At 36.1% G+C, this 11,135-nt stretch overlaps 1 protein-coding gene across 1 annotated transcript; it reads left to right on the plus strand.

Moving 5' to 3' along the window:
* Positions 1-1,904: 1,904 nt before the first annotated feature.
* On the plus strand, positions 1,905-10,694 carry LOC21396571 (protein translocase subunit SECA2, chloroplastic). Its single transcript, XM_024164945.1, has 31 exons — positions 1,905-2,247; positions 2,334-2,468; positions 2,563-2,632; positions 2,722-2,786; positions 2,864-2,984; positions 3,104-3,195; positions 3,359-3,424; positions 3,537-3,601; positions 3,682-3,769; positions 3,863-3,928; positions 4,062-4,177; positions 4,441-4,531; positions 4,969-5,052; positions 5,158-5,250; positions 5,368-5,463; positions 5,565-5,650; positions 6,241-6,319; positions 6,445-6,558; positions 6,732-6,827; positions 6,893-6,956; positions 7,078-7,367; positions 7,905-7,960; positions 8,353-8,470; positions 8,566-8,646; positions 8,974-9,053; positions 9,467-9,521; positions 9,602-9,671; positions 9,796-9,985; positions 10,091-10,214; positions 10,321-10,395; positions 10,485-10,694. Exons 1-31 carry the CDS (start codon positions 2,053-2,055, stop codon positions 10,647-10,649), a joined length of 3,186 nt encoding a protein of 1,061 aa, XP_024020713.1. The 5' UTR covers positions 1,905-2,052; the 3' UTR covers positions 10,650-10,694.
* Positions 10,695-11,135: the final 441 nt, after the last annotated feature.

Here is an 11,135-nt window from a genome sequence, read left to right on the forward strand (position 1 = left end):
TATTTAGCGAATATAGGGAGGACCCAATCTTAGGAGTTCCTATTCATTCTATGGAAAAGAAATTTAAAAAATATTGGTCTAAGTTGCCTTTGTTATATGGTTTAGGTACAATTTTTGATCCTAGATTAAAATTAGACGGATTAGAAAGTGGTTTATAAAACTTAGGTGAATTTTTAGGCATCACTTGTATGGACTAATTTTCAATAATAAATGCGAAAATATATGAGATCTATAGTAAATATGAGATTAGGTTTAGAAGCACAAACTCTAGAGTATAGGAACCGCAACAACAATATGAAAACCCGCATTCATTCTTAAATGTTTTCGGGTTAAAGAAGAAGAAGAAGACAACTCAAACAGAAGCTGGGAGTGGAAGTGGATCTTCATCAACAAGTGGCAGTGGTGGCGGCAGCTTCAACGAGCTTATGGTGTACCTCAGTAAATGTTTAGTAGTCGACAGTACTAGAGAATCATTTGACTTAGTTCAATGGTGGAGGGCACAGGCATTAACTTGGCCAATCCTAACTCGATTGGCAATGGATAAATTTCAATCCCAGTGTCCACTATTTCATCTGAACAAGCCTTTAGTACTACAGGAAGAATACTTGAGGAACGCCGGAATGCATTGTAAAGGAACATTGTTGAAGCCTTAGTCTGCATTAAGGATTGGGATCGGGCCGATCAACGTCTACATGATACAATTTCACCGGCAAGCCAAGAATGGATTGAGAATTTAATCGATTAACATTTAATTTTGAAGACGATCCTTCAGCTTCAAATTAAATTGTAAATTTGTAATTTGTAAATATGTATTTACTTTTGACATTGTATTTGTAATTGTATAACTTTGTAAGTTTGTAAAATTTGTAATTCATCACAAAATGATTGCATTCTTTTTTCCTTGCCAAGTTTTTATCCTAATTGAGTTTTTCTTGGTAAGATTTTTAACGAGGCAATCATGAATTACAAATTAAAAAATTAATAAAGAAATAATTTTTTTATATAGTTCGTGTGTTCATTTCAAATTTCAAATTATAATATATATATATATATATCAAAATTTTAACACAAAATAACTTAATATTAAAAAAAAATTTCAAAAATTCGGGCTACTGAGGCAGGCTCGGGCTGCCCGGCCGGCTCAGACGGCCTAATACAAGCCCGCGGCCCGTTCAAGGTAATTTTCAGACTCGGGCGGGCGGCCTGAATTTTTCGGGCTGGTCGAGTTCGGACTCGGGTAAAAACTCGATATTTTCGGGCGACCCATCTAAAGTTCCAGCACTATTTGCATATACATGTACTTAAGTCAATTTAGAAACTTGAATTACGAGGCCTTGGCTCAAATGAGACCTTAGGCAACTGCCTAAGTTGCCTTACGGTAGAATTTTCGATTAATAAAAGTTTGTTTTTTAGTGCCCCATTCGAAATTAGTTTTTGGTTCCGTTGTATGAAACTATGAATTTAATAAGGGCTTCCACTTTGAACCTTAAAACTAGTAATACACATTTTTCTTATTAATTGATTTAATTAATGGGACATATTCCTTTTCGTTTCAGTTGTGTTCTTAATAGATTGTCAAGCTACCTGAAGGTGAAGACATCACTAATTTCTTTTTCTTTTTATTTTTTATTTTTTAAAAGTAATCCAATCCAATAAACATGTAAGTGTAAATTTTTTAAATAAATTTAAATCTTGTTCATTTAACCGATTAAAGTTTAAAATTTAAGTTTTATTATAGTAAAAAGCTCTTAAAAATAGTCACATTTAATTTTTTACTATAATAAAAAACTCATATAAAATTACATTTCAACTCAAATTAAAAACTCAAATCAGCGAATTAAACATGTCTTTAAATGTGTCTCCTTTCTCTGGTTACTTCCTTTTAACTTGGCGTTGAAGTAACATAAGATACTTGCAACGGCTATTTGTATGGTGCGGGAAGAAGCACAGCGCAAAACCCTTTATATAGGGTGAGTACAGTAGTATCTAAGACAAGACCCACAAACCAAACAAAATTTGTAGGTAAGAAAATCACTCTCCATACCCACAAAAATGCCTGTGCTCCAAGACTCATCGTCGTTTTCCCCAAAGGTGATCGCTCAACGGCCTTCTCTTTCCGATTCCAAATTCTCCTTTCTTCCGCCGTCTTTTCCTCAGTCGATTCGAAGCCGACGTCGTCGTTTTAGTCTGGGGTCCACTTCGACATCCGTATCATCCACTCCCATCGTCGCTGTCGCGTCGCTCAAGGTAATTCTTCCTTTCCTCGCCAAGTGTTCGACGAAATGCTTGTGTGATATTCTTATATCATTTCGCGTTGTTTGAATTTGATTCAGGAAAATCTGGGTAGTCTCACAAAGACTTGGAGTGATTTCACCAGCCTAAACTATTGGGTTGTTCGCGATTACTATCGGCTCGTGAAGTCTGTCAATGCTCTGGAGCCGCAAATACAGATACTCTCCGATGAGCAGGTCTTGTTTGCAAACTTTTTCATACACATATCTGTATAAATATATGTATATATTTTGATAATTTTGGGTAAAGGGTTTTCTTTTTTGTCTTTAGCTTAGGGCTAAAACTGCGGAGTTCAGGCAAAGGCTGCGAGAGGGGCAAACGTTGGCAGATATTCAAGCTGGTTGGATCAAATCTGTCTACTCATTTTCTTTTGATTTAGAAATTTTATGTTGTGAAAGCGGAATTCTAAATGGTTTTGAATGTTTATAGAAGCATTTGCCGTTGTTCGTGAAGCTGCAAAGAGGAAGCTCGGGATGCGGCATTTTGATGTGCAGGTATCTTTGTCTCTTACACGCACACGTTTGCTGTTGCTTCGTTATGCAATTACATTTTCTGGGAATTTGAATTCCAGATTATCGGCGGGGCTGTCCTTCACGACGGCTCCATTGCGGAGATGAAAACTGGAGAGGGGAAAACTTTGGTCTCTACATTGGCGGCGTATCTTAATGCCTTGACTGGTGAAGGTGTTCATGGTATGTTTTGTATGTTAGTCCATTGACATATTAAGCTCTTTACTTCTTTCATTGTTAGTTCTTTCGAGACTGATCTGATTTTAATGTTTCATGGCTCCTTTCCTGTCCTCAATCTACAGTGGTAACTGTGAATGATTATCTAGCTCAGAGAGATGCTGAATGGATGGGTCGTGTTCATCGCTTATTGGGTCTTTCTGTGGGTCTTATTCAGGTACATTTTGTATTTTTCTACTTATTTAGGGGTGTGTTTTACTGGGACAAGTTAGCCTCTGGTTGACGCAAAGCCCTAAAACTTTTGATGCAAGGTAGAACTATTCTAATCACTATTTATATGCCATTAAAACTAAAATTTTGATTTTTTCCTTGCAAAATAGAGGGGGATGACATCAGAAGAGAGGAGATCAAATTATAATTGCGACATAACATACACAAATAATTCAGTATGTCACTTTTTAGTTTCTTGTAGTACCTTAATGTTTGTTTTAGGTGTTGTCGTGTTGGTTACATTACACTGGTGGTATATTTTGAGGTTATCAATCTAAATATTCTCAGGAACTTGGTTTCGATTACCTACGAGACAATCTTGCTGGAAACAACGGACAGCTTGTAATGAGATGGTATCTCTAATGTGTTTATAGTTCAAAGATTCCGTATTAATTGCTTTTTTGGGAATTAGATGCATATTGTGAATGAACAGGCCAAAGCCGTTTCATTTTGCAATAGTCGATGAAGTTGATTCAGTCCTCATTGATGATGGGAGAAATCCCTTGTTAATAAGTGGTGAGGTAAATTGCAACTCTATGAAGTATCACTAATCACTATTATGAAAGGTAGTAGTAGAATTCTCAGTAGTCTATTGTTTCTCCTCTCTATCTCAGGCTAGTAAAGATGCTGCTCGCTACCCAGTCGCTGCTAAAGTGGCTGAGCTTCTTGTACGGGGTCTTGTAAGTCCATTCTCTTGCCTTTCCTCAGCTCTTTAGCTTTCTCTAGCTCTTTTTCTTTAATAATAAAATTCATCAAGTGGCATAGGTCTAGACTATGTTATAATGGTGAGAATAAATCTTCTACTTTAAACAGCATTATAATGTGGAACTCAAAGATAATTCAGTGGAGCTGACTGAAGAAGGAATAGAGCTTGCTGAGATGGCGCTCGAAACGCATGACTTGTGGGATGAAAGTGACCCTTGGGCTAGGTGAAGATAGACTGTTGTTTTGTTTTGGGATATAGTTGTTACAGTTGGCAAATAAGAAGAAAACCATTGACATCCTAGGATTTTACATTCATTTTTGTTATTCTCCATTATTTGTATGTTATTTATGTGTTGTTTGCTTGTATGTGTAATTGAGACTGTCAGATGTTGGTTTGAGAGGTTGAGATGATCTTTTCCTAGTCAATGAGCATATTTATTGCTTTCGTTTTGAGCTTTTATTTAGTCATGGAGTTTGAAATATGTAGATTTGTGATGAATGCATTGAAGGCTAAGGAGTTCTACCGGCGAGATGTGCAATACATTGTTAAAAATGGGCAGGCTCTCATAATTAATGAGGTAAAACAAGAATTTGCATTTTGTATCTTAAATTGTCTGACTCCTTTTTCATTTAGTATTTCCAGTTTTTTCCGTAATTGGAAGTGCGACTCTTGTTAATACTTCATGGTACAAAGTCACATATCTCTGTCAAACTCAGTTTTGTTAGACAATCTTAACTGCACTGCCTTTGCCAAAAATCCTTCAGTTAGTATATTCTGAATTATTTGCACAACAGAGAAGGCCAAGTTTTTATTCCACTTTCTTGAGCTTTGCTAGAGGCGTCAAAACTTTAAGCCAACTGTAAATTTGCTTGGACCTTATCACGTGGGTTTCTTAGATTGATGACAAGAGGGATAGATAGAAAGATCTGGGCTGATTATTGATGCTATGTTCACGTGAAAGTACATTAGAGGTCTCTGATTGAAGTATAAGTAAGATTTGAGAAATATTTGCAGCTGACAGGCAGAGTTGAAGAGAAAAGAAGATGGTCTGATGGGATTCATCAGGCTGTAGAAGCTAAAGAAGGTCTCAAAATTCAGGTATGTTTTATTCTTATTTTTTAAGTCTCCCCTGCACTTTTTCCATTCTTTGAAATATATTCTTATCCGGTTCCGAGTTTGAATATATATATATTTTGTTCTTAGGCTGATTCAGTTGTTGTGGCGCAAATCACTTATCAATCACTATTCAAGCTCTATCCGAAGCTTTCAGGGATGACTGGGACTGCCAAAACTGAAGTACAGATGTTTATAAACATTCTAATATTTTATTTAAAATCCTTTTTAGTGGTAATTTTCTTTGTTATTACTTAAAAGACATATATCCGTTTTTGATATCCTAAATTGTTATTTCAGGAAAAGGAATTTCTGAAAATGTTTCAGATACCAGTTATTGAAGTGCCCACTAATCTGCCAAACATTCGAAAGGATTTACCTATCCAAGCATTTGCTGTAGGCTATCCAACACACTTACGGCTTTTTATTTGAAACTTTACCTTTCACCTAGTCTTAACATTCAACTTGACTTAATGTTGAGTTTTGCAATATTTTAGACTGCTCGAGGGAAATGGGAATATGTTCGTCAAGAAGTTGAAGACATGTTTAGACAGGGTCGTCCTGTTTTAGTTGGGACCACAAGGTAACTTTGGTTTTTCTCATTTCTGGACAAAGGATTCATGGGATTAGTCTTGGACTGCTGTCATATTGTAGGATTCTCGTGCATGTGGGATGTTTATGCAAGCTTTCTAACCTCCAGATGCACGCACAATATGTCACTCTGTGCTTGCGTACATGCAGATTCAGTCAATGGAGTTTATGTCTTGTTACACGATGTAACATTGTTAATAAACTATTCAGCCCGCAGATGCCCAATGTTATTTCTGTTCTTGCCCATTGTCAGCCTTTCAGCTCACTCCCCATGATTAGGTAGTGGAGGGAAATGTTGAGAGGTAAAGCGGTAATAAAAGCAATGTTGCATGTAACACTAAGGCCGGTCAAGAAAATTTTTTGGATAATAGGATGTGACTACCCAATTAAATAAGATAGTTATAACTTGTATACTGTCAAGAAACTTTATTGGACAATAGGATGTGACTACCCAATTAAATAAGATAGTTATAACTTGTATACTTAATATGTTCATATTGCTAAAGTAATTATGGCCCATTTTGAAATTTTCTACCTTGTCCTATCGCTTACCTGATTATCATCTTCATCCTCATGCTGCAGTGTTGAGAATTCTGAATACTTGTCTGATCTGCTAAAGGAACGGAATATCCCCCATAATGTTCTAAATGCAAGATCAAAGGTAATTAACCGCAAGATTTTATCTGAAGGCACAATCTATATTTTGCTCATTTGATAGCTATATATAAAAATGTTTTTGCAGTGGTGTTTTTCTAATCCTTTTCTTTTGTTGGTGAAAAAAAATAGTATGCTGCAAGAGAGGCTGACATTGTTGCCCAAGCAGGACGAAAATATGCCATCACTATTTCTACAAATATGGCTGGCAGAGGCACTGACATAATCCTAGGAGGCAATCCAAAGGTAGACTGCTCTTTCATGAATGCCCTTGCTTTATGTCTGTCAATTAATGAAATTTGGAGATGTACCATCTTCATGCATATGCATCTCCCGTTCTACAATTTAATATTCTACCTGGAATCTCTGAGGTTGAGTAGAAAGGACCGTAACACATTTTCTGGTAATAACAAGTGTAGATGCTTGCTAAAGAGATTATTGAGGACAGCTTGCTTTCGTTTCTCACAAAAGAAGCTCCTAATATTGAAGTTGATGGAGAGGGAGGAACTCAAAAGGTAATACTGTTGTTTTATAGACATCTAATTACTAGACTTTGTTTCTAATTAATCTTTTGGTGTAGGTCTTGTCCAAGATAAAGGTTGGACCCTCATCATTAGCTTTGCTGGCTAAGACAGCCCTAATGGGTTTGTGATCCTCCTCTCGCAATCTTTTACTTTAGGCTCATGTTATGTAATGTTATATTATTTTATGTTAGTCATAAGTAAGATCTTGTTACATTCTGTTACTTGATATATGAATTTCCAGCTAAATATGTATGCAAAGGTGAAGGTAAGAGCTGGACACATAAGGAGGCGAAATCAATGATATCAGAGTCTGTGGAAATGAGTCAGTCAGTTGATTCAGAAGAGCTAGAGAAGTTGGCCAATGAACAGTCAGAGATGTACCCTCTTGGCCCGACCATTGCCCTTGCTTACCTATCAGTTCTCAAAGATTGCGAGATCCACTGTTTCGAAGAAGGGTCTGAAGTGAAAAAGCTTGGCGGTCTTCATGTGATTGGGACATCCTTGCACGAGTCCCGGAGAATAGATAACCAGGTCAGTTATTTTTGCATTCAGTTTTTGGGTGAACAAAGATTGCATGACCAAAAACATTATTTGGGTATTGTGCATTTGAGAGAATTTTTCCGGAAAACGCTGTGATTCAGCGGGGCTTGTTAACTATTGCATCATTTACACTTGCGCAATAATCATTTTTTCTCTTTTCCTTTCTATCATCGATCTATTGTGAAGATATTTCGCAATAATCATTTTTTCTCTTTTCCTTTCTACCATCTATCTAATGTGAAGATAAGTCATACGACTCCTTTATTTTTCTCTTACATGAAGAAATGGTTGAGCATTATGTTCTTTTGTGAAATTACACTACTCCAAAGTCAATAACTTTAGCTGCAACTTTTGAAAAGGTTACCCAAAATCTGTCAATATGGTCTTTGTTCTATTCTTTCACTGTAAGTGTAGCTATATGATCTTGATCATATTTATTTCATCACGTCTGTGTGTGCTTGTGCTTCGTAGTATTGGAGTTGGATTTTGAAGATAATTCTCATAGATAAAACATCCTCTCTTTTGTAGCTCCGTGGCAGAGCAGGACGGCAAGGCGATCCTGGTTCAACTCGGTTTATGGTGAGGTAATCTCAATAATATGCCTTTTCACCACCAAGAGAACATGTGCATGGTGCTAGAGACATGCTACTCGTGACTACGGATCTCCAGTACTAACTTACTAATTTATGCTGAAGTCTTCCATTATAACACCCAACTAATTTTATCAGTTTCTTGACTTGGATTTATGCCGAAGACTTTTAGCTTTCTTCATGATTAGATGCCTTTATCACTTGAGGTATAAAAAGTGAGATTTTGAGTTCCAGTCAGGTCGGGTATCAGTATGTTTAAATAGTTCAGGGTCTTATCTTGCTATTCGATGTGATTGTTTTTGTTATTCATGTTGGCTGCTTGAATTGGTTGAGATTAGGGGATTGTTAAGGATCTACTTCCTAATTCTTATGCATTGACATAACAGCTTGCAGGATGAGATGTTTCGGAAGTTTAATTTCGACACTGAGTGGGCTGTTAGACTTATTTCAAGAATTACAAATGACGAGGATCTCCCAATTGAAGGTGGTGTAATATTAAAACAGGTGAATGTTAGCCCATGGTCTTGTCATATCCTTTTTTTACATTTTCTACACATCTGGCATGCTTCTTCTGTTCTTAATATTTGTTTGTTTTGTAGCTTTTAGCGCTGCAGATTAACGCAGAGAAATACTTCTTTGGTATAAGAAAGAGCTTGGTTGAGTTCGATGAAGTTTTAGAGGTATGTTTTTAGAAAATAAATGTGCTATTCGAAGAGCTAATTCTAGTCACTGGTTCATCCTATGTACTTTAATGAGGTACTTACCACAAACTTTTCCCATACGTAGGAAAAAAAAAATGGAAATGTTTTTGTACGGTATTAAGTAGGAATCATATCACTTGTTATCTTTTAAAATTTAACACTAGTGTGATAATTGATCTTATCCGCAATTCTCATGGATGTATAAAATATAATATATATTATGCTACCTATCAGATTTTGTACGGTCAAACTTACAAAAAGTCTCCAATAGTTACATTAGTTGGTATTTTTTTTTTTCTTTACCAGGTGCAGAGAAAGCATGTCTATAATCTTAGGCAATCAATTTTAACGGGTGATAACGCAAGTTGTTCACAGCACATATTCCGGTGAGTGCCCTTCTAAATCTTAATGACTTATGTTACTACCTAGCCAAATATACCATCTAGAATTGATAGGTTTTTAAAATGTTAGTAGCTGACAACTAGTTTGGAAATGCATATCTTACTCACACTTTGCAAAAAGACTAAAGTTCAGTCATGTTGTGTTTCTTTTTTTCTTTTTTTTGAGCACACGTTATGGGGACAAACATATAGGGAAAGTGAGGCGATAAATAGAGTATCATCTTAGGAGTGCTTGAAGTTTAAAAGAAGATACAGATACTGAAAAGGAAATGAATGGCAATTACATTGTTCTAATATAATTCACTTAAAGAGTTATATATGATTAGCATGTATCGAAGTTTCAACTGTTCCACTGTTGATGTTGTTTTGTAAATGCACTCAAAGAAAGTTGTTTGTAGGTACATGCAAGCAGTGGTAGATGAAATCGTCTTCGCAAATATTGATCCGCTGCAGGTTAGTATGATATTTTCTTACCAATCTTTTACTCTTCTTCTCAGAATTAATCTCACCCTTTGTATACTGATGATTGATAGCATCCCACAAACTGGAGTTTGGGAAAGCTTTTGAAGGAGTTCTCCCTAATTGGAGGAAAGCTACTGGATGGTGAGTTTATATAAGATTAACTTTCGGTCTCTCTCTATTCCTGTACCTCCAGTCTTTCTGTTACACCGTCATGAATTCTTTTTCTGCTGAAAAGTACTTGAATTCTGAAATGGAACTTTTGCAGGCTCATTCGCAGGAGTCACCGAGGAAACTTTATTGAAATCTTTAGAACAAACACATGAACTGAGTTCTATGGATACGAGTGACTTTCATCTTCCAGACTTACCAACTCCTCCAAATGCCTTTAGAGGAATCCACAAGAAGACTTCTTCATTGAAACGTTGGCTTTCCATATGCTCTGATGATTCTACAACGTGAGTAGAGTTTAGCGCTAGTATATGCATTAGAAAATTTTATTCTGTGTTTCAGTTTGCTATGATTTCGTCGAGCAATTTGACTCATCGGCATGTCCAATATAGGAACGGTGCGTACCGAGCTACCGGTAATCTCCTCCGCAAGTATCTTGGTGATTTTCTAATAGCCTCATATTTGGATGTTGTACAAGAATCTGGTTATGACGATTCATATGTGGCAGAGGTTGAGGTAAGATTCTGGGTTATGACCAGTAATCTTCTCATTTTTGGTCTGTTTTTTCTCCTTTCTTTTTCCCCCTTGTTTCTTACCGAAACATTTTGTTTTAATAATACAGAAAGCTGTTCTCGTGAAGACCCTAGATTGTTTCTGGAGGGATCATCTGATAAACATGAACAGGCTGAACTCAGCGGTATACTAAAAACCTTTTTATTTATTTATTTTTTGTTTAGATTCATCTGGCATTTTAGCTTCTGCATTCTTACATGGAATAACTGGCAGGTGAATGTAAGGAGTTTTGGGCATAGGAATCCCCTCGAAGAGTACAAAATCGACGGCTGTCGTTTTTTCATATCGATGCTTAGCACGACTCGGAGGCTAACTATAGAATCTCTCTTGCAATATTGGTCATCGCCCATGGAGTCCCAAGAAATATTTGTATCATAAGTTCGTAATCCAGAATCATTGTCACATCAAAATGTAAATATACCCAACCCAATTCTTCCATTATTAATCTTAAAATTAGGTTTTGGGACATTAGTATCTTATACAGGTAACTCCTGACTAGAAAATTCAAATTAATTAAAAGTTGGGCGGTTGCTTCATTAAGGTCTGCAACTTATAGGCCAACCCAAACATATGGGTCGATATTGTATCAAATGGCAATTACCCAATAATGGAAATTATAGTAGATAGGATATTTTTGAAAATATTTATGGTAAATAACATGTTTTAATGTGATGTTGGATATTGAATGTGGATCAATGCCATAAATGGCTCCTAAACCGAAGCTCAACTAAGCAAAAATGGTGTTTCAGTAGTTTATGGATGAATCTTGGCTATGCCGAATCTTGATGTGTCAATTTTTCATTTATCATTTTTAAATTGTTTAAAAATTAAAAGTTACTTTTCACAAGTTCCAAACTTAAAATT

This window comes from Morus notabilis, unplaced genomic scaffold (genome assembly GCF_000414095.1).
Source record: "Morus notabilis unplaced genomic scaffold, ASM41409v2 Scaffold1379, whole genome shotgun sequence".
NCBI classification, from domain to species: Eukaryota; Viridiplantae; Streptophyta; class Magnoliopsida; order Rosales; family Moraceae; genus Morus; species Morus notabilis.